This window comes from Trichomycterus rosablanca, chromosome 3 (assembly GCF_030014385.1).
Source record: "Trichomycterus rosablanca isolate fTriRos1 chromosome 3, fTriRos1.hap1, whole genome shotgun sequence".
Lineage (NCBI taxonomy): Eukaryota > Metazoa > Chordata > Actinopteri > Siluriformes > Trichomycteridae > Trichomycterus > Trichomycterus rosablanca.
The window spans coordinates 7,131,637-7,155,888 of NC_085990.1; the positions used below are offsets into that span (position 1 = coordinate 7,131,637).

Consider the following 24,252-nt stretch of genomic DNA (forward strand, 5'->3'; position numbering starts at 1 on the left):
AGGAAATAGGTCTTTTAATTTGGCACAAACACAAAAGTGCTTAATAGTAATACTGCCTAAATAACATTTGGCATTATTCGACGGGAAAAAAATACATCTGAATTCCAGCCCTCAGCTGATCCATTTGCTCTTTAGCTCAAATGATTGTCTGAAATACGTTTTTGACATCACATCTGCTATTTTATGTCTCATATTAACATGGACATGATTAGATACAATCACACACCTGTTGGCTCATTCAAATCATAATCATAAATAATACATTTATCACATAGGAAATAAGACTCCTCTGAGACATGGCATCATGTCAATATTTAAAATGAATGTAGTTGAAATTTCTGTGCAAATACTTGGTCTTGAATGAAGACTTTACAAACCAGATGCTTGTGATGTTGTGGAGCATTGTTATTAACAGAGGAGCACAGAGTGACAATAAACAGATCAAAACTAATAATAAGCAAAAACAAAACCAATAATCAGGTAAAAAAACTAATCAAAACAAAAACAAACAAATAATGAACCACAGAATGCTTTATAAATATGCTGGTTTTCTTGTCATGTAATACTTAAAAACACAGGTTTGTTTCCTTACTTGTAAATCACTTACCAGAACAGAAAGTTGTATTTAATTATCTTGCAAACACGAAACCCAGCGTCTTAATTTCACATTTTTGGTCAGATGCACAAGTCCATGTTTTAACAGTTAAATGCACAAATGCATTTCATTTAGTCATGACGAAAAAATAAAGAATCTTTGGCGGCTAAGCAAAAATAGACGTCTATTTAAAAAGGCAAAGAAGTACAATACGCAAATACAAAGTACAGCATGGCCAAAATGTTCCCTTTTTGGCCTTTATTCTGAAAACGTTTACATTAAGATTAATACACTTATATAAAAACACTATGTTTAAAAACACAATAAATTATTTAAAATGAGCCTTAAGTGACTGCATCCCAGTCAATCACACAATGCAAACATAACCACTGAGGTATTTGTTCATTGAGTTCATTGTCAAGCATCATGTAAGGGAAGAGGAAGAGAGAGAGGAGTAAAAAAAACAAAAAGTGCATAGGATTTAAACACTAATGTCATCGATAAAACAAAAACAAGTACAGTTTGGTGGTTTTGGAATACTGTCAAATTACGTCTGACATCAACAGTCTGAACCTCGTTTTTGTTTCGTGTTCTTTTCCAAAAATAACTTCAAAGAAAAAAAATCCTTGGTGTCAGTCACAGCAGCAATAATAGCTCTTTCCTAAAGGGGTCATTTCCTGTCCCCTGTAAAGAACTATGGCAGAGCAGTCTGAGACTGTTCACAATGTAAACATGAGAGGGTGGGAAGGACAACCTGGTGATATCAGACATCAAGCACCATGTCATACTGCTGCTCCGTCTTTCTTTTACCACACTTTGTGATTAGAACCATGTACAAAGTCAAGAACACGGCCCAGTAACTGACATACACTACTGCGCCGATTATTAAAACTAGCTTCTCCGACTCCGCAAAAGGTTTTCGCGTCTCTTGTGCGATGGTGTATATGATGCCGATGAAGAGTATAGCAAACCAGACAGAGATGGGGATAAGCCCGATAAAGTTTACAACTATGGTCTTCCTCCCTGAAGTTCCCCAGCCTGACTTGTTTATCGTGGCTATGGCGAACATTTTCGCCGGTAACAGACTGGACATGTATAATACTGAATAAAAAGACATAAAGACCATGACGATGTTGCCTCGAAGGAAGCTGGCGAAGGAGGACTTGATCAGCGCCACGACCTGCACGATTAGCAAAAAAAGGAGGATGTTCCAGAAGCGGCCATGGTAGAACAACTGGATGGCCGTAGCGATCAGAAAAAAAGGGAAGAAGCCGGTGATGACCGCTTCGTAGGTCATCCACAGGTGGTGCTTGTGGAACCACATGGAGTTGTAGAGCCATTCTCGGAAGTATGACTTGCTCCAGCGGGTCTGCTGGTTCAGCCAGCGCAGGTAGGTGATGGGCGTCTCGGTCAGGCACTTGGAGCGTGCGGTGTATTTAGTGGCATAGCCCAGGCTCAGCACGCGATTGGTGAGGTGGCGGTCGTCGCCGAAGCTGCAGTGGCTGCCCATGAAGGTCTGATTGTACCAGGCCTCCAGGAACTCGTGAAGCAGAGAGTTCCTGTACATCCCCAAAGGCCCGCTGATACACTGCACGCAGCCAAAGTAGGACTGGCACGCGCGCTCGATGTTAAAAGCCATCCAGTAGCGGACGCTGCTCAAGAAGGAGACCCACGATTCGTATTTGTTCAGGATCTGCAGAGACAAACCAAGATAACGTTGCTGGACTTGTTGCACAGATCATAATGCATTAAATAATAAATAATAATAATAATCATATGTGGATTGTTTAAGCGGAAAAGCTACTGGACTTTTTTCTAGAAAGCGTCCAGCAATATAAATTCAGTTTATGGAGAAAACAGATACTAAAATTTGTGGCGTGGGAACACTGAGGTTCTTAAAAATCAGGGCAGTTAAACTGTCAGTCTGACTGTCCTCCTACAATAATCCAAGCTAAAGGAAAAATCCCCATCAGTGTCTCAAATCATATCCTAGATTTAACTGTAATGTGAACTTTTGGGTTGAGATTTTCAATATGATACACTTTACGGCCACACGTGTGATAGATAGGTACTTTATTTACCCCAAGGGAAATTATTATACTAACTATTAAGTAAAGTGTATCCACACTGCATAACACTTCCAACTGTGCTGCAACAGTTTTAAAAAAGGCTGTCCGTGCGCCTGTGCACAAAGCGAGGTCCATAAACATGTAATTTGACCATGTAGGTTTGATATAAAGGAGCTACAGTGTTCTGCACAGAGCCCCTACCTCAACCCCATTAACCTTTTCCTATCTTATGGCCAGCCCTGATAGCTCAAACTGAAATATCACTACAAACACTACATGGGCCAGCACTTCTGGCCTATGGGGGAACTCCCTACATACACTGATCAGCCATAACATTAAAACCACCTCCTGGTTTCTATACACATTGTCCATTTTATCAGCTCCACTTACCATATAGAAGCCCTTTGTAGTTCTACAATTACTGCTAGACTGAGAAGTCCACCAACCAAAAATATATCCAGCCAACAGTGCCCCGTGGGCAGCGTCCTGTGACCACTGATGAAGGTCTAGAAGATGAGCGACTCAAACAGCAGCAATAGATGAGCGATCGTCTCTGACTTTACATCTACAAGGTGGACCAACAAGGTAGGAGTGTCTAATAGAGTGGACAGTGAGTGGACACGGTATTTAAAAACTCCAGCAGCGATGCTGTGTCTGATCCACTCATACCAGCACAACACACACTAACACACCACCACCATGTCAGTGTCACTGCAGTGCTGAGAATCATCCACCACCTAAATAATACCTGCTCTGTGGTGGTCCTGACCATTGAAGAACAGGGTGAAAGCAGGCTAAAAAGATATGTAGAGAACTAGATGGACTACAGTCAGTAATTGTAGAACTACAAAGTGCTTCTATATGGTAAGTGGAGCTGATAAAATGGACAGTGAGTGTAGAAACAAGGAAGTGGTTTTAATGTTATGGTTGATCAGTGTATTTATACACAGGTCATTACTGTGCCATACTGATCAATAATGCAAGTGTGTCCTCCCTGCGTCTCCTGATGGGCTACTGAGCTCCTTGAAGAAATTTGTATTGGATGGATAAATGGGATGAATTGGAATGACCAGTGTGTGCCATACTTTCCTATTTAACATTACTGCCTAACCTTACCTCATAAATGCTCCAGTGACTGAATGGACTCAGATACCCACAGACACACTCCAAAATCTTGTAGAAAGACTTCACTGAGATAACTAAACAGTACACTCAAATTAGTAGTCACCCTTATTGGACAACTAATTTAGGCACACTATTTAACTGATGGTGTGGTGTTTGGGACACTGTAGACATAACTGAAAAATATTGGTGCCTCAATGGCTGAAATATTCAGTGGTGTATAACTAGTTGTGTGTAAGAACATGTTTATCATCACCACTTGGATAAACACTGAGGACTAACAGAATAAGGCTACTATTATTTTTAGTGTCTGAAATCAGCTGAATGGAAATGTACCTGCACATCTCCCCCGACTCCCCCCACCATGGGGTCCTCCTCCAGCACCTTCACCATTTCCACTGAACAGGCAGGATCCAGCATAGTGTCTGAGTCACACACCTGAATACACAGAGAAGAGAACGTTATTATATCACCTTCTAACACACAGCAGCAGCAACACCTGAAGATTCACTCCGACATCCAGGAGTTTTAAACAGGTCTGTTTTACCAGTAAATCAACCCCTATATTATCAAATTACACCGGTTTGTTTAAGTTTTGGACTATTCACCAATAAAGGTCTGTCACCAAATATACAGATGAATTCACTTTAAAAAGTGTTTTAATGGCACACAAAGACACCAGTGTTTTTCCATATCTGTTCTTTACCCACATTTTATTTACCAACCTGTTCTAAAAAGGTAGGGGATGGTACATACTTTTGGCTGGCCATATAGTAAACACCCACATGGAAAAGGGAGGGAAAAAAAACACTTGGTGGAAACACTGGACACAAGGCAGGAATACACTCCAGACAGGGCGCCAATCCAATACAGGGCATCAGGCGTCTCCCAAAACCCTGTTCCATACACAACCAGTCACGTCTGTTTAGGTGCCCAGGTGGCTGAAAGCACATGCTGAGATTCGAAACTGGATCTCAGTTGAGGTGGGCTAATGTAATTGACTGCTGCGCCAACCAAAAGCGGGCGCTGGTGTTTAATTAGAAAAAATTGATGATCATAGTGCTTTTTGAAATAAAGATTTAAATCTAAATGCCCTAATACTGTTTTCTCCATGTTTTTAATTTTTACCAGCAGTAAACATGGAACAGTCCTACAAGTTACACACGTGTTCTTTCATAGTACTTAATCAAACAGTACGACCCATTTGTGGCATGGGCTGCACAGACCAGTGGACCATATTGTATTCAACACTTATGAGGGTATTGTATGCCTATATCTACAAAAACACTTAAAATGTATTTGTTTACAGTCAAATGAAACATACAGACAAGTGAAAAACAACCCTAAAATGCATGGCTTTGACTTGATTAAGGGTTTTCTGACTGATCACCTGATCAATATAATAATCATATCATTATAACTGTTACAATAATATAACATTTACGTTTAGATTTTCGGCATTTAGCAGATGCCTTTGTCCAAACAGTGTACAGTCTGAGCAACTGAAGGTTAAGGGCCTTGCTCAAGAACAGCAGCAGCCTAGCAGTGGTGGGACTTGAACCAGCGACCTTCTGATTATTAGTTCAGTACCTTAACCACTAGGCCACAACTGCCTAGGTAAATCATATATTTTATATAAATGTGAATGCAACAGTCACCCAGGGCGGCACGGTGGCTAAGTGGGTAGTACTGTTGCCTCACAGCAAGAAGGTCCTGGGTTTGATCCCCAGGTGGAGCGGTCTGGGTCCTTTCTGTGTGGAGTTTGCATGTTCTCCCCGTGTCTGTGTGGGTTTACTCTGGGTGCGCCGGTTTCCTCCCACAGTCCAAAGACATGCAACTGAGGTGAATTGGAGATACTAAATTGTACATGACTGTGTTCGATATAACCTTGTGAATTAATAAACCTTGTGTGTAATGAGTAACTACCGTTCCTGTCATGAATGTAACCAAAGTGTAAAACATGACGTTAAAATCCTAATAAACAAACAAACAACAGTCACCCTGTCACCCTGTATGCATCTGTAAGCATTACTGGACATTTTTATTTTCTACATCTCTTCTATTCTTTAATCTGTATGTACATTTGTATGATTTTGTATAATATGAGATCTTTTCCGACAACATGACTGGGTGCAAGGCAGGAATACACCTGGACAGGGTGCTAATCTATAAGGGATCAAGCGCTCACCCATTCAGTCAGTAATACCCAGGCGCTTGCCTTGACCCTAACCCTAAACTTCAAGCAGGGTACCTAGACGAAACCTATCCTGCTAAACATGAGAAATAAAACACAGATAGTAACCAGACATAAGTAATAATTCAAGGTCTCTGGAGCTGTGAAGCCTGCTATCCATAATAAAACCAGCTTATGTTTAATAGTGCATTCCATTCCATCAACAATGCATCAAGTCTGTTGCAATGCATCTCTTGTAAGTTGTGCTTAAAAGTGAAACAGAAAATAAAATGTATTTGCTAAGTAATGTGAACGAAAAAAGGGCTATAAATGAAACAGCAAGTCGTTCATCTATTGGACAAAATATGGCATTCCTGTTTTCACAAGCAGTCTCAGAGAGGTTATTTTGGTCCACACCGGAGAGCAAAACACAAGGACAAACTAAATTCTGCATGCATAAAGCATTCACTGTACGACCAAGTAAACAAAGTACTCTTTATTAGCCGCCTCACTGAGACACGTGCATCTTTACTCAATAATATTTAGTTTTAGTTATAACTTCTTCCAAAATAAGGTCAAGGAATAAGGAAGCATAAGCCACTTTTCCTTTTCCCTTCTGCAGACAGGCATTATGCAGTGACCATGACCTCTGCTTTTCCCACCCTGTTGGAACTCAAAGTTGCCTCATCATTCCAGACCCCATAATCAGAAAAAAAGCACCAGCCCGGTAGTCGGCTCTGACAGACCGGTGATACACCAAGTGCAATCACGCACTACCACACAGAGCAAAGGTCAGGCCTTTTATTAGAACCAGGTGGTGAGTGGACAGAAATCACACCATTTGTTATGTTTCCTCAAGACCACCTAACAATTACCTGTGTAAAAAAACTACAGGCTTAGTCTACAAAAACAAAGCCATTCATTCTTCCATTCAGCTTATTTTTAAGCTTAGTGAAATGGATTATGGACAGAACCACATCTAAAAGGAGATGTCTGCATCACCACAGCGGGTTGCCCTGAACACAGATCTCTTTGTTAATACATCATGGGAACAACTTCATGCCATGAATTTATAAAACAATCACAGGTCCTTGAAGGTGCCTCGATCAACAACAATGAATCAAGTATAAAACAAAATAAGATCATGCATTCAGGACCTGACAGCTAGGTACTAACTAATGAAAAATCACGAGTGGACCGAACATCACAGGACAAAAATGTATTCTAAAACATATTGTCCTTTGCTTTAAACTTAGGAGGCATAAGATATGCTGCATTTTGCACATTAATTACTTTCATGTTCATGATGTATTAGTGCCAGTATTTAGTATCCTGCTCCCAGGGCCAGTCCAGGCATAAGCCAACAGTTCACATCTGGTGGGTCACCTGAGATTCCAGCTAGGAGTCCTTAAAGACCCTAAATGTCACCCTATGATGGATTGGCACCCTTTCATGTTCTTTAATTTGTCACCTGCCCACATAAAAATGAGGGAAACATTGATTTACTTCAATTATTTACTTCTATTTTGGTTTCTATGAACTTATTACCATAAATCTTAGCATTAGGTTAGCTTGTCATATAGAGACAAATGGTTTTTATTAACCCTCTGTAACAATAGACTTTTTATTCAATAATACAACAACCTAAAACTTACAGATACATTATCACTCATATCATCATTAACAGATAATATTACACATACAAAACATTTATCATGAATGTCTGTCTTTTGTATGTGTAATGCCATGTTAACCAACTGGTTACATTCATGGCACAAGAAGGGTGAGGTCTCCCCTTATTAGGTGCAAGTGTGTTCAAAGGATGTGTCCAATAACGCATCTGATGTTACCTGGTCGATTCGTCTTTCTAGCAGTGTTCTTGGTTTGTATTGTATGGTTGGGCATTTTTCATGGAGTTTGTTCCAGATTTGTGAGTCCAATTCGTTCTGCCACATATTTTAATTAATGTAACTATTAGCGGTTAGCATCTGAAGGTGGTACTTTGTATTATATTGCTTGTTCTTCTGTTGTTCCTGCCATGAATGAACATCCTTCCTTCAAAGTTCTAGTACTAAAATATGTTATTAATTTGTGGTGTCTGAATACTTTTTCTGCATTAACTTTGTTAATTTAACATATTTGGTTAAACACAAAACTTACTCGGTTCCCCTTCTATTTTTAATTTACAGTAATGTCTCATGTTCTACGCCTCAAATCTGCACTGAAATGCTGGGTGGGAACGGATCCTAAAATGTTCCAAAACAGCCCGCAGTTAGTGAGCAGTGGCTCACACAGATCTCTAATGAACAGCATCACTGTTACACACACAGTCACTTTCCTTTGCCCCAACATATTATACACATTAAACCGGCACACTTTAAAACGGGCACAAAAGTGCCTTTGTGTTCTTAGCTGCTGTATTTGGCTTGGCCAGAAGCTTACCTGCACATAGTCGACACTCCTCCCCAGGGCTTTGAAGGCTGTGTACATGACTTCCCTCTTTCCTCCCCACTTCTGCATGATGCACACACATTTATTGTTAAGTACCAGCTGAGAGACCTGCTGCAAACTCTCGTTATAAGTCTCGTCTGTCTCGTCCGGCCCCCGCTCATGATAGTTGCTTTTCCAGACATAGGTGGCTGCTCTGTCCTGGCCCATTATTTCCCGAAAGATGTCCATCATGTAGGTGTCTTCAGCATTGTTTCCATCAATCACCATGATGACCTTGATGCCTGGGTAGGTGAGCCTCTTCACCGATTGTAAACACTTTTTTAAGTAGGTGGGGTCTTCCTGGTAGGCAGCTATGCACAGGGCCAGTGATTTGTTGAGTTTGATTGGGGTCTCTAGGGATCTCCGCATTTTTCTGTGTTCTAATAGAGCAAACAAGCTCTGGATGATGAGGTGAATGACAAGTATGGCTCCATAAAGGCCAAACGACATGTAACTGCCTGTAGTTGTGAAGAACTGATAGCCCATGATGTAGGCAGTCGAGATTCCCACAAGCAGCGAGACTCCGAACAGTGTTGTCCCAATAATCCTCAGGTAGTTAACCACATTATCACATTTCATCTGAAAATAACAATAAAGAAACAAGGTTAACATACATTTAATTAATTTAAGTATTGAATAGAGTATATAATTAGAAATTCAGAATAATTGGTTTATTCGTTAACTCATCCACTGCAAGTGCTTTATTTTACTTTGGGTTATGATGGATCTAGGACCTTTTTTGGGAACACTGGATGTAAGATGGGAAAACACAACGGACAGGGTACCAGTCCACATTTTCAATTGCATTTCATTCATTTATGTATATTAAGCTAAATGTGGCACAGCTTCATTTAGACATGGTGACCTGAGTTTGATCCTTCTCTCTGGTTACTGTCTGTGAGGGCTTGAATTTTCATTTCCTCAGCTTCTATACCGATTTTTTGCAGATGTTCCAGTTTCCTTTCACCTCCCAAAAGCAGGCAGCAAATAGACTGGACACTCAGAATAACCCTCTGGTGCGAGTATTGCCCTAAGATGCACTGATACTCAATTCAGAATGTATTCACGCCTTGCGTTCAGTGTTTCTAAATGGCGCCTCACTCACCATGACCCTGGATTATTAACTTGTTACAGCAGTATGAAGACAGGAAAAACAGAAGAAATACAACTAAGTAAAAAATATTGCACACATAGTGTGTAGTTATTTACTCTAAAAAAATATCTAAAAAATACGAAACGATAGTTACTGAAGACAGGTAAAAAATTTACACTTTTATATTACTTGACCATTATTATTTTACCACTGAAATGTCCCTGTATTATGTAACATTTTACAGCTAGGCCAGCATGACAGTGCTGCTGTTGAACTGTGGACGTGGATTTAAAGCCCGTCCTGGTTTCTATCTGTAAGGAGTATCCACATACGTTTCTTTGAAGAAAGTTGACTGATTGCTCTAACATGCCAGTAGATGTTGTGAGAGAACATGGGTGAGCATCTGATGTCCTGCTAGGTTGACATTAAGTTACATGACCATGAACTATGACTCGTTAAAAAAGTCTCAGCTGATTAAAGTGATTTTAATATGAAATGTATTAGACTGTTGAGGTCACTGGCAAATAACCTTCTGTTTGGCAACGCATGAAAATGTAGGACTGTTAAATCCTCAGTTATTTGGGCTACTCATGATAATTCAGGGTGACCTAAGTGATCATAAATTAAATGAGAATGTCAACATTGTGACATGCTAACCTAGGGAAAATTCATCTCCTGTCATGCTTTTTGTTTTATAGGAGGAAACCAGATGGGCGGACTGTAACCCACATACCTGGTCTAAACATTACGGAAGCAAAACTTTACACTTGGTTTACCTAATACATCTGTTCACTGGCCATCAAGCATCTAAAAAACCAAACCAGGTTCCACTGAATATTACAAAAGCAGCAGAATATCCAGACTGTAGGATTTTTCTTCCACTTCTGCCTTTATTTTTTTTCTGCTTGAAAGTCTGTGTATTTTCATGGTCGTTTGTTCCAAGTTTCAAATAATACAGTTCCCCATCTGCTTGGCAGATACAGTTGCGGGGCACCACCCACTTGACATCATCTGTTTATATCTCTGTGGGAAGACATGAGCAGTGAAAGTCTTGTAGTGATTGTAGCGTATGCTATATTGTCTGCACTATTTAAAAATAAAAAAGAAACTATAATCCTAACGAATTCTATTTAAATAATCAACTCAACACCTTCTGTTTCCCCTTGCTTTAATAACACAGCTGGCATTCTAGAGGTGGGGCTAGCATGATGGTCTGCAGTGCTAAATGACCATAACTGGCACATGCTCTGATCTTTTAACATCAGAGACACATTTACAACACTACAAATGCTCCAGACCTTCCAGACTCCACCTTACATGAGACACGTGCAGCCTCTATGTACAAAAATCCAGATCCATTTGAACCTTGGAGCTCATTAAAAGTGCGAAGACTGCCCATGTAGTAAACGTGGCTCGAGTCTAAAGGTTTACTGAAATTAATTAGGAGAGTAAGTAATATTGAAAGTTGACCCATCATCTGTGAATTAAATCATGAAAATAATGCTCTTGTTCCCTCAAAGAATTGTCTCTGGAGGCTTAAGTCTGACAGACTGACATCTTCATGACCTAAACATCACAGGCAAGTCTATGATTCTATGAAGTGATTTAGTGGAGCATGTGGCACCATTCTTCAATCTATTCAACGCCAAATGCTTCAAAACCAAACCGAGAATCTTATATTGAAACCATTACTTGAGACTACAAAGTCTCAAGACTGGAGTTAGTTAGCACCATCACCAAGCTACGATTGATGAAAGCCTTGTTCTGGACACTGAAGAAAGAAGAAGATGCATTCAGACTTTTAAGAACAATTAAATCAGAGAACTGCTGAAAATCTCATGGTGGAAGATGATGACCACTGAGCAATTTGACAAGATGGCCAGAATAGAAAATGAGCTACTAAATCACATAAGGTCCCCCAAGTTACTAAAGGCAGTGACAGTTATGACAGGACTTGTGGAGGGACCCAGAAGATGAGGAAGACCAAGAATAAGCTGAACTGACATCATAATGATGTGGATTGCATTATCAGAGGCTAATTTGATACAGGCGACACGAGACAGGGCAGTGAAGAAAGCTGACCCATCTGTGCTGCCAACCATCACAAAGTGATAATGGATTAGTGACATTACATGAATAGTTTGATACATATAATAAGCATAGCATATGTTTTAGCCTTTTTAATTAATCAGATCTTAAATCAGTAAAACACCTAGGGTAGAATTTGGATTATTGTGTTCAACAGAATTGAAAAAGCGGTGGTCTAACACCCTACTATGACCCTATATGTTTTCCCAATTAACATCTGTGTGTGTATAACTTACAGTATGCAGAGTGGAACGCAGCACTAGCAACTTAGCATGGCTGCTAGCTTATTTTATCACATGTATTATCACTGTTGAAGTGCTAATTTACAGTAATACATTTGTTGTTATTTCTGTATCAGTAGCCAAAAAAATTATGTTCACAAAATTACCACAATAAATAAAAATTAGCCAACATTATTACACAGCCAACTCAGGTTGGTTAGCTAGTAGCAAAGTGGAGCTAGTAGTAACATGGTAGAATATTGTGGGATTTTTGTGCCAGAGGCTTCATTTACATCATTACTTTTTCAGCAGTTAATTCTAGAGCAGTTTAATGTCTAAAGATTTAATATAATAATAGTAACTTATGTAAGAAGCATTGATTTTACAGTTGGCTGAAGCTTCCTGTGACTTGCATGCAGCAGCATGTAGCTGCACAGCTAACAGCTAAAAAAAAAAAAGGGCTAGATTTTAGCATTGGAGTGTCAATTTGCATCAATGTTAAGATTAATGAAATAGTAGCCAAATGGTAAGATATTGCATAATTATTATTTTATATAGGTATAAATGATTTTGGAGTGCATCTGTGGAAATTTGTGCTCATTCAGTCACACAACCATTACAGGTGGTTACAGGTAGAAAACTTGAAATTTATGGGGACTTTATTTCATTTCATTTATTAATAATAATTGTAATATCAAATATTAGTGATGTCACTGTTGTGATGACATAACACATCCCCCATTTTTGTAGTCAGAATTAACTGGCCCACTATATGCCAAAACTACCTGAATGAATACCTGACCATGAGCTTGTTTTACACCTCATTCCAAAACCATGTACATCACAAGTGAGATGACCTCTCCTTTTGTACTCATATCATCTAGTCTGATGTACAAACTTTTCACAAGATTTTGGAGTGTGACTGTAGAAATTTGCACCCATTCAGTCAATTAAGCATTTGTTGGGCAAGCTCTCATGTTGATTGAATGAATTAAATAAAACATGTCTTTATGAGCCTCGCTTTAGGCACACTGGCACAGCCATGCTGGAACAAGTAAGGCCTTTCCCAAACAGTTGGCACAAAATTAAAAGCATATCATTTATCCTCTATTCATGTTAGCAGTGAGTGTAGCTGAAACACCTGAACTTCAGGATTTCAGCATTTTTTAGTTTGGGAGCACTATTAGAAAAATGTTAAAGTAACTGCTATCATCTACACGTGCATCTGCACAGTCTGGCTGTTCAGAGCTGGCTGTGCTCCAGCTAAGAGTCATGCTGGGAGGGGTCACACAGCAAGCAGGAGGGAAAGCTGAATCATTCTCATTGGGGAAAACTCAGACACTGGCTTCAACGGTAGATGAACTACTACCCTGCACCTTCAATAAATCATGCACACATGCCCAGCCCAGCCCAAACACTACTCAGACTTTTACCTTAAATTGTACAAAAATGTGGATTGATTTTTTTATCAGTGCACTTCAGTCAAGAAACACATGATAAAGCAGGAATATTTCTGAAGTGCTTAACAGACTGAGAGTTGTACTTAGGTACGCTGACTTATGGTGCTCTTGAGCTTCAGAAAATGATACATCGGAGAGCTGGGGAAATGTACATTTCTCAGTGTTTCAGTATTTATACTTAGAGAAGCCTCTGTGGGAAAGTGTTGTCTTAAATACACCTAACAGATCACCAGAAAGCTGTCATTAATGACATGAAATTAATGACTTATGATTTTGGGATGTGGAAAAGTACAGGGGAAAACTACCAACAGCTAAATGCTTTTTTTCTGATCAGAGCCACTGTGGATCCGGACCCTATTCCAGAAACAATGATGCAGAGTGGACATACCCCTAGAACAGGGCACAAAGCATTACCAAGGGGAAACTTAGAGCAGCCAACCTACCGGTTGCCTTGTTAGATGTGGGAGAAGCATTTAGCATTAGCATTTCTAAAACAATAGATTTTCATATTGATAGTTGTTTCTAAACTTCTGCTGTTGTTACATTTTTAATTAAAAAAAAAAGTTAGATACCTTGTAAAGTGTATTCCTACATTGTCCCCAGTATTCATGGAATAGGCTTCTGATCCATCCTAATTAGGTTAAAAGGCAACTAAGTATAAATGAATAAATAAATAAATCAAATTAAGACTTTCAGGTGACTATGTGTGCTACAGGAAACCCTAATTTATGACTTCGCCTTATTGTTGACCCTTTGAAAGCTTTGGGTACTTATGTTCTTCCTCTTCTCCTTGATGGGCTGTCCTAGATTCTAGGAAAGTGGGAGGAGTCTGGAAACTTTATTGGTGAATGGGCATACTGCCACAGGCATCTTGTAGATGGAAGCTCGACCTCCAGCACATTTATTACTCCTCCAGCTCTGGAGGACTGCTCTGGTCAGTTGCTACCGCTGACTGATGACTTGTGCTTCCCTCATTTCCTCTTCCGTTTTAAGCCTCTCAGCCTCCAGCAGCTTTTAACTGCTACCATGACTTTAATGTGCTAAAACAGAACAGGCATCGTGTGCCTTCAGAAGCACTTTGAACTGAAAGTCAGCCTCAGGGCTGATGATGCTGACCCACACTTAAGGATTGATCAATCATGGCTTATAAACTATTAATGTGTAATCATGACCTGTTCACAATGTCATATATTATATTAAGGGTTTACAACATAGATAATCTCTGCCTAAGTTGCTGTGATAAGTCTGTATGTGTGGGGGCATATCATTACATTTGCTTATATATGTACAAAGATGCTGCTTTTCTGTCACTGGCAACCATGTTGTATTAAAAGTTAAATACTCAAAGCAGTTAAAGAAACCAGGAAAATGTTTACATTACGGTAAAGTATCATATGTTATAAAGGTATCACCGTGAAATTAAAGTAATTTTAGTTTTACATGTCCTCAAACAGGCTTGAATTAACTAACCACGAGCGTTTCTCCCATGCATGAAAGTGTAAATCTAATTATCTGGCAACCCGAGTTGAGGGACCGGCGGCGCGCAACATCAGCTGTGGATGTAAATCAGGCACTCAGGCAGGTCTGTGATTTCTCTGCTCTGTCTCTAAAATGCTTTAAAATGTGTTTTAAAAAAACTAAACTGCAATGTTCAGACTGTATGAATGTAAAATAATGTGAACTTTATGTGTTTAAAACGATTTGGATTGAATGATGTGTTTTAAAAGTTTCGGGACTTTAGAAGCAGAGTTCAGGTTTAAAAGCAGTTCAGCTGAATGAATGAATGGATGAATGAGAGAGAAGCAGAATTTGTTCTTATTACCTTGCAGCAGCTATTTGTTGATGACATCTTGTTCCCTTTGGATAGATGTGATCAGGAGAGACTCCGTTAACAGGACAGAAACTCAGTAGAAGTTTCTTGGTAGACTTCAGAGGAATCTTGCATGTAGTCCAGGTTCAACACTGAAGTCTGTTCTGCTCCTCGTTCACTATCTGATTGCAAGAAACGGCGGTATCGTCCTGATTGGCATGTTTGCCCCTGTCATTTGATTAAAAGCCTTTTCTTTTTTAAATGGGATATCCAGAAGCAGGCAGGTCAGTGATGAAGTACAGGGTGGGTTGAAGCTTCTCTGAGCATCTCTGATTTAAAACTGAGAGCCGGGAGGTGGGAAAGTTGTCATTTGTTGCAGGCGGACACGCGGTGCTGCTTCCTGTTGCGTGTCCATTTGGAGAAGCTTTTAAAACCGGGAGGGATTTTTTTGGACTTGTTTTAATAAGGGGGAGGTTTAAGGCAGCAAGGAGGGGCGAATTTGTTGGAAGAAAAAGTGCTATTCATTGAAACTTTTAAACTGGATTAAACATCTTTAAACTAATAAACTGCAGTTTTAATCAAACTATAGGTTATCATATATCATAATATATATCACTAATATATCATATTAACCCTTAATGTCCAGATTGTTTCTATTTATTATTTCTATTTTTTAATACTTTTGTACAGGTAGATTAGATAAAAAGAAGTAATACAAATGTACAATGTGCATGTATACAATATACAATACACTATGCAAATACATACACGAATACTTTAACTCCTGTCAGGAAGGTTCGGGGCTGCCCTTCTCAACTTCCCTGAGGCTTGTGTGCTAATGGTGGTTGGAGATAGAGAGCCCCCAGCTGGGAACACACTTTTGATCTTCTCATCATATTGAATAAATAAGTAACTGTTAGTTGGTGATCTAGGTCTTTTCTTTCATAAAAGAACATGACAATATATACAAATATACTGTATGTATTACCCATACACATTATGATAATCGAGATATATATAGGTATGAATAAATATATGTAGTAAAATCAGTAGTATAGATTCTAACCAATAAAGGCATATAATTATAAATATACATTTATGGCATTTTAGCAGAAGCTTTTATCTAAAGTGACTTACAGTACTGTGACAGTATATTGTGTAAGCAATTGAGGGTTAAGGGCCTTGCTCAAGGGCCCAACAGTGACAACCTGGTAGTGATGGGGATGGAACCAGCAACCTTTTTATTACTAGTCCAGTTCCTTAACTTCTAGGCTAAAAGATTTATGATGTAAATATAAGGTTAAGTGTGGATGAATTGGTTAAATACTGTAAGAAAATAAAGCCTGTCTAAATAAATAAAATCTATTATTTTTCTATGTAAACTGTGTAATCATTTCAACCAATAGCCGCACCTCATCAATTAATCCATTCAATAGTATCTGGATTGAATAAATACTCATGCTCACCACTAGGGGACGCCACATGTTTCCAAATCTGTAACAACAGACTGGACGTGAGTGTGCTCACATTTGTAAGACACGTCAAGAAACTCTTGACAGTGTCAGTCTGTCATACATGACATATACAAGTTATAGCCAAAATTTTGTAGACACCCCTCCTTATTAGTGAGTTCATGTTTCAGCCATATCCACCGATAATCATTTAAGTGCTTTCAACTTGATATCAACCGCTTGGGAAAAGCCCTTTTCTGTTCCAGCATTACTGTGCACAAGGCAAGTTCCATCCTGACAAGTTCCATCCTGACATGGTTGGACAAGCTTTGTGTGGAGAAACTCCAGCAGCCTGCACAGAGCCTGAATTTCAAGGCTGCAATCACTTCATTTGTAGCAAAACCACTGTTGTGCTGGCTGTCCGGGCCGGGTCCTTTCTATGTTCTCCCCGTGTCTGTGTGGGTTTCCCCCGGGAGCTCCCACAGTCCAAAAAACATGCAGCCAGGTTAACTGGAGAAACAAAATTGTCCATGACTGTGTTTCCAGTGAACTTGTAAACTGATGAATCTTGTATAATGACTAACTACCATTTCTGTCATGAATGCAACCGAAGTGTGTAAAACGTCATGTTAAAATCCTAAGAAATAAATAAATAAATTTAGTGCTTTGACACTTGTTTTTTGACGCTTGTCGCTGCAGTTGAAGTTCAATCTGATTGATTTCTGATCCAGTTTGCCGCTGAGCTTTTTAAAGTGCTGCCAATTCATTTATAAGACAAGACAGAAGCAGAGCACAGACATGGTGGCGAGGAGCAGATTCTCTGAACTGTTTAATTCAAGCTTAAATCTAGTGAGCTGCATTTTAGATTGTTTGTTTGTTTATTAGGATTTTAATGTCATGTTTTACACTTTTGGTTACATTCATGACAGGAAACGGTAGTTTATCTTCACACAAGGTTCATCAGTTCACAAGGTTATATCGAACACAGTCTTGGACAATTAAGTATCTCCAATTCACCTCACTTGCATGTTTTTGGACTGTGGGAGGAAACCGGAGCTCCCGGAATAAACCCACGCAGACACGGGGAGAACATGCAAACTCCACACAGAAAGGACCCAGACTGCCCCACCTGGGGATCGAACCCAGGACCTTCTTGCTGTGAGGTGACAGTGCTACCCACTTAGCCACCGTGCCGCTCGCATTTTAGATAGCAATACCATGTTTACTGACACTGGAATTACTTGTCGTGGCTTCGTAGCTCTTCAATATTATATAATTTGCCTCTAGACAATAACATTTAATGCCTAGTTCACACTACACGATTTTTTTTTCGGTGATCGAAACTCGGCTCTCAATCGCTAAGTGTGAACTACTCAACAACTCGATCCGAGCTGAAGAGAGATATCTAGCATGCTAAATATCTGGATCTCAATAGGGCGACTGGCAGGGGAGGAGTTGTAAAACGTGGGACAGGGGTATAATATAGTTTCTATCAGAATACATCGGCACACACACGCTTCACCTTTTCGTCCTCGACAAACCGTAACACCAACTTTGCATTGCAAAAAATATTTATTTACCTCCAACTCACTATAGAACAATTCATGCTGTTCGCATTGCCAAATCAAACTCAGATTCATTTATTTTTCCTCTTTGCTTTTACGCTGAACATCAGCACACAAACAACTTTGATCGCTCGCTTATTGTTGACGTGCATTTTTGGACGTAGTGTAGTAAAACCTTTTGTCACTTCTTGCGTTTGTTTTTGAGACCAGACAGATTCATCTGCGATTCCTCCTGATGGTAAATGGTGTAGTGTGAAATACACAACGACTGAAAAGACTCCCCAGTGCAAGAGATCCAGTTGTGTAGTGTGAACTGTACAGCGATCTGAACAACATGAACAACAAGTCATGTAGTGTGAACTTGGCATAATGAAGCCACTTTATTCTTTTGCTGGCTATTTTATCTTCTCGCGTCTCCAAATAACAATTACTTCTGTCTGCCTGAGCTTTCATATAGAAATGGAATGATTTTTTTTGGCTGCTCCCGTTGACTGGCACTAAGGTTGTACTGCTAGGTGTTCTCTCAATGGCTAGGTTCATGTAATGCCATGCGCTTACTGTATTTGTGGGCCCAGGCTGGGATTCAAACTTCTGGAACTTCAGTAGCACCACACTATTGCGCCACATGAGCTCACATCTTTCTTTACAAGAAACTGAATATGTTTTATACAAAAATGCATCTGAATAAACTGTCCATAATATTAGTCGGTATTATTTAATATTTTAAACTTGCTGCTCAGTGAAAAAGGTTCTGTCTGGTATTATATCTTGTATTAAACGCAATATGGGCCAGTCTGGTGGTGAACTGAGCATAAATCACTTATCGTGTGAAAGGAACACCTTTGGTATGAATTGGAATGTCTATTGTAGACCCGGACTTCTCACATAATATCAGGGCCTGACTTAAAAAATGTTCTTTTAACCGAATGTCCACAAATACCATTAGCCACACTCCAAATTCATAAAAGAGTTGAAAAATTTTGTAGTTCATGGTCAGGTGTTCACATACTCTGGAGCGGGTTGATTTTTAAAAATATTATTTAATAAAAAGTTAAATTATTTGTAGGTGCCCAGGTGATGCAGCGGGATATTCCGCTAGCACACCAGCGCCGATATTCTGAACTCCTCGGTTAAAAACTCGGCATTGCCACCGGTCAGCTGGGCGCCATCTACAGGCATAATTGGCAGTACCTGCAGCAGACACTAATTTGCCACCGTGTGTGCTAGGGCGGGATGATCTGAGTATGTGGGTGGGGTCTTCAAACAGTGGTTAAGGACCCTGATTAGCAGAGAGAGAGATGTCTGTGCAGAGTGCATGGGTGAAAAAGGGTTCTGTTAAGGGCTGCACACGGGTTGGAGGAGGCGTGAGCAGCAATATACCCACCTCAACTGCAATCAGGGATCCACCAGCAGCGGAAGACAAATTGACTACACGAAATCGAGAGAAAATTCATAAATAGAAAAGACTTAATTATCAATACTATTAATCTGTATTTTTTAAGCGTTATATTTTTAGCTTGCCGCTTAGTGAAATGAATAAATAAATAAAAGGCTTAAACACAATATGGGCCCAGTCTGGTGGTGAACACAGCGCAGATCACTTATTATGTAAAAGCAGCCTAACCCTATGGAACACGTTTGGTATTAATTGAAATGTCCATTGTAGACCAGGAGCTAAAAGGGAGAAAAAAGGGGAGAAAATGCATGTATAAAAATGTAAATAAATGTGCACAGATACCAACAGACACACTCCAAAATCTTATAAAAAGCCTTCCTAAAAAGTGAAGGCTCTTATAGCCGTAACAGGGTTGAGAAATTGTGTAGTTCATGGTCAGGTGTTCACATACTTTTGGGTGGGTAGATTATTAAATATATTACAACCACAAATCAGAAAAAGTTGGGACAGTATGGGACCTAAATTGCCCCATCCCCACATTTTTTGGAATGTGTTGCAGGCCTGAAATGCAGGAATGGATGTTTATTAATAAATGAAATGAAGTTGAGCAGATAAAACATGAAATATCTCAGGTTCATCCATAGTGAAATTAAAGTTGAAGTAAATGTAAGAAACTCTATGTTTTTTTTTTATTATTTGCATTTTCCATGCTGTCCCAACTTTTTCTGATTTGGGGTTGTATTTGTATTTTTAAATGAGTTTATTAGATCCAGTGGTGGAAAGAAACGAATTACATTTACTCACGTTACTGTAATTGAGTAGTTTTTTTGTGTACTTGTACTTTTTAACTTTAGATTTTACAACCTGTAATTTTACTTTTATTTAAGTATGTTTTGTATTAAGAATTGTAATTCACTACATTTTAAATAACATCCGTTACTGAGTACAAAAAAACGCGAAATAATTGCGTCTACTGAAAAGTCGCGTTTAGTGAAAGTCATAACACTTGTAACCTTGACTTGTTTTGAGTTATGAGATTTGCAGTATGACTGTTGTTTGGTATTTGTTGGTCTATAGAATCCACAATTTATGCCACCTTCAGTGGTTATACAGTTTGAAAATGTTTTATGGGATGGTCTGTACTAAAATTACACATTACACATCCCTAAATGTTTTATATGTTGTATCAACATGTTTTTTTTCTATTAGATTTTAATTAAAAACAACTATTGTGTGTCCACTTGTCGTGTGCATTACACAGGAGAGACACCCCCCCCTTCTGTTAAAAAAGTAACGTTTAATTTGAGTACATTTAAAATGAGTTACTTTTTACTTAAGTAGATTTTTAGACTAAGCAATAAGCCACGAGAGACTGTGCGTTACTGCGATTTTATCACGGGGAAGGTTGTCTCGAGTGGCTTATTGCTTTTATAAAATGGCGGTCAACATAAAATATAATAAAATACAACAATGTTCAATTTATCAATGTTTTTATTTACAAAAAACACTTACAAAAAGCATTCTTCCGTGACCCCAGGTAGTCCGTTAAGAGTGTGCCATGTTGCTAGGCAACATGAGGGCAAACATAACATTGGCAATAACATTCCTCCACAAACACTATTACACTATTTCTTGGACAAAACACCCGCTTAATGATTAGGATTACTGTTTATATTAATCTGGACATTTCCATGTAAAGTACATGACTTAAAATAGTGTTCAACCAAGTTTGTACTTTTTCTTGCGTATATCAGGGATTTTACAACGGCTTCGAACGCGGCTCAGCCAATCAGATTTTAGGACCAGAACTATCTGTTTTATAATAGTAATTTTACTCGTACTTGAGTAAAAACTCATCAAAGTAATAGTACTTTTACTTAAGTACAATATTTTAGTACTCTTTCCACCTCTAATTAGATCTGAAATCTACCAATGGATTATCTGATCATACTGCCTCGCCATAGTGCCTCAACTACTATAGGAATTTAGTGATTTTGTCCACTTTGTTTTAAACAAATCCCAGCTAATCAGCAAAGAGATTTTTGGCCTCTGGGGAACAGAACTGAGGCCCATTCTGGCAATGATCCATTCATAGAAGGAGCCAGTTTCTCATGTGTTAATTTGGCTCTGTGTTTATTTGAAAAAGGATAGACAGAGACAGACGGAGCCCAGAGCCAGGCATCACGTACTGCGGGGTCGCCTGAGGGGAAGGGCAGCCCCGTGTTCTGCTGCTACACTGGAGGAACTCCCTGGGAGGTGGTTAAATGTCTTCTGCTAGTTGTCTTAAGCGGCGCTAAGGGCTAGAAGCGTATGAGTTTGATTCCTAGAGGCTGATCTACACCCCTAGCTGACTTTGATGAACAACAACCACATGTTTTGCGGACACAGCTTTCAGACCCCGGTGCCCAAAGTAGGGCCTCACAGAACTTCATTGTGTTCCATGCGTATGGATCCCATCCCTTTTTTTTCTAAACACCCTAAATACTACCTAGGGGGCCGTGTTGCATATCCTGGCCAAGACACACAAGGGTACTGTGGACCTGTAGGGCTGTTTTTCTCTCTCTCTCAGAACAATAGCATCATTGAGAGCCTATGTGCTGCCTGATATACATTTTGTTTTTAATCAAAGACACTTATGTTGTCATCATTCCACTCCCTGGAACTTCCCAGGAGTACAGCGAGAAATGATAATGAGGTTTCATTTCAGGCAGTTATTGGTTAAGTTTAAAAAACTCGAAGGGAGTTTGGGTTGTGCCTGCTATCTTTTTTTTTCTTTGTTGCTGCTAAAGCAAAGCAAACATCAATTATGCTTTTCCTAAACATCAATTAATGTGCTTACTAAAGGTTTACAGTGAAGTATGTGAAAAATTAACTATTACTGACTGCAACTGCTTCATGCTTTTAACAAAATATATATGCATAAAGTATATACACTGATCAGTCATAACATTAAAACCACCTCCTTGTTTCTACACTCACTGTCCATTTTATCAGCTCCACTTACCATTTGGAAGCACTTTGTAGTTCTACAATTACTGACTGTAGTCCATCTGTTTCTCTGCATGCTTTGTTAGCCCCCTTTCATCCTGTTCTTCAATGGTCAGGACTCTCCCAGGACCACTACAGAGCAGGTATTATTTGGGTGGTGGGTCATTCTCAGTGGTGGTGTGTTAATGTGTGTTGTGCTGGTAAGAGTTGATAAGACACAGCAATGCTCATGGAGTTTAGTCCACCAACCAAAAACATCCAGCCAACAGCGCCCCGTAGGCAGCGACCTCTGACCACTGATGAAGGTCTAGAAGATGAGCAACTCAAACAGCAGCAATAGATGAGCGATCGTCTCTTTGTAGACTTCACATCTACAAGCTCCTGAAAAGAAGCTCTTAAAAAGAAGGTGTGTCTAAATTCTTAGATACCTTAAAATGCTGCCATATTTTTAAGTAATAATCTGACTGAATAATGAGGGAGCATCCTATGCTTCTTTAGCGATGAAGGAAATTCCAGCATTCAGTGCGGCACAACTTTTCTCACAAAAAATTACAAACATGTCGGACGAATGCGGAGCAACCAACGGAGTTTCAATTATAAATAAATTCTCATTGATTGTTTACGTGTAATTTATTTTCAAATTCAAGCTCGTCAGTGACAATTTAACCATTTCTGGTACTCGGAAGGAGATGGTAGCTGGCTTGCTAGCGGATTGTGCCACCTCAGCCCGTCACTTTGATTGGTCTGAGGCTAACTTTGTTAGCTTAGTACGTGAAGCTATGATGATGTAATCGCCATAATCGCTGTCTAAGTAGTGTGTCTAAATAATCTGCCTTATGAGTTCGATGTCTGATTAGACATTAGCAAGGCAGCTCACTAGGTTTTCATACAGACCCAGAGTGCGTGTGCTTGACTGGCCTGACAGATCTGTTTCTTATAGAAAATTTATGGTGCATCATGAAGAGTAGAATCAGACGACGGCATCCATGTACTACTGATGGAGTCTTGTATCAGGTAGGAATAGAATTTTTTTCTTGTAAAACTGTAACAATTAGTGTCCTCGGTTCCAAATGATTAAAAAGTGGAATTAATAAGAAAGGTGATGGAAGAAAGTGGTAAACACTGATCTGTGGCATTTTTTTTTAAACTGAGAGCAACAAATTCTAAATGTGTTTATATTTACAAAATACTTTTAAACTGGTCAATGTATACATTAAAATCTTTCATTTTTACTCTTGTCAGTTAAGATATATTGCCATAGGTTTTTTTTTTCTCATTGCACATTATTGCATTTAATGTCCTACCGTTTCCAGTAATAGTTGGGACAAAATGGAAAATGCAAATAAAAAAAAACTTTTCTTACATTTCCTTTGACTTTTATTTCATTGCAGACAGCATTAACCCAAGATATTTTATGTTTTGTCTGGTCAACTTCATTACATTTGAAGATGTCTTGCCACCGATGATACCAAGCGATGAAGTGTTTTAGGTCTTATTTTGTCCTAGTGTTCCTGCAAACATGTCTTGCAACAGTACAAGATTGTTGTCACATTTTTGTTCCAAAATGTTCCACACATTGCCTATTGGGGACAGATCAGGACTGCAGGCAGGCCAGTCCAGTACCTGTGCCCTCTTCTTCAGCAGCCATGCCTTTGTAATCTGTGATAGATAAATAGAGAGATAGATAGATACATAGATACGTAAATTGATTATCAGTACAACGGCTTGAGT

At 39.2% G+C, this 24,252-nt stretch overlaps 1 protein-coding gene across 1 annotated transcript; it reads right to left on the reverse strand.

Moving 5' to 3' along the window:
• Positions 1–1,358: 1,358 nt before the first annotated feature.
• has2 (hyaluronan synthase 2) lies at positions 1,359–15,160 on the reverse strand. The gene is made up of 4 exons (XM_062991786.1): positions 15,134–15,160; positions 8,402–9,028; positions 4,123–4,224; positions 1,359–2,288 (listed from the first exon to the last, which is right to left on the reverse strand). Exons 1-4 carry the CDS (start codon positions 15,158–15,160, stop codon positions 1,359–1,361), a joined length of 1,686 nt encoding a protein of 561 aa, XP_062847856.1.
• Between the last annotated feature and the right edge of the window lie 9,092 nt (positions 15,161–24,252).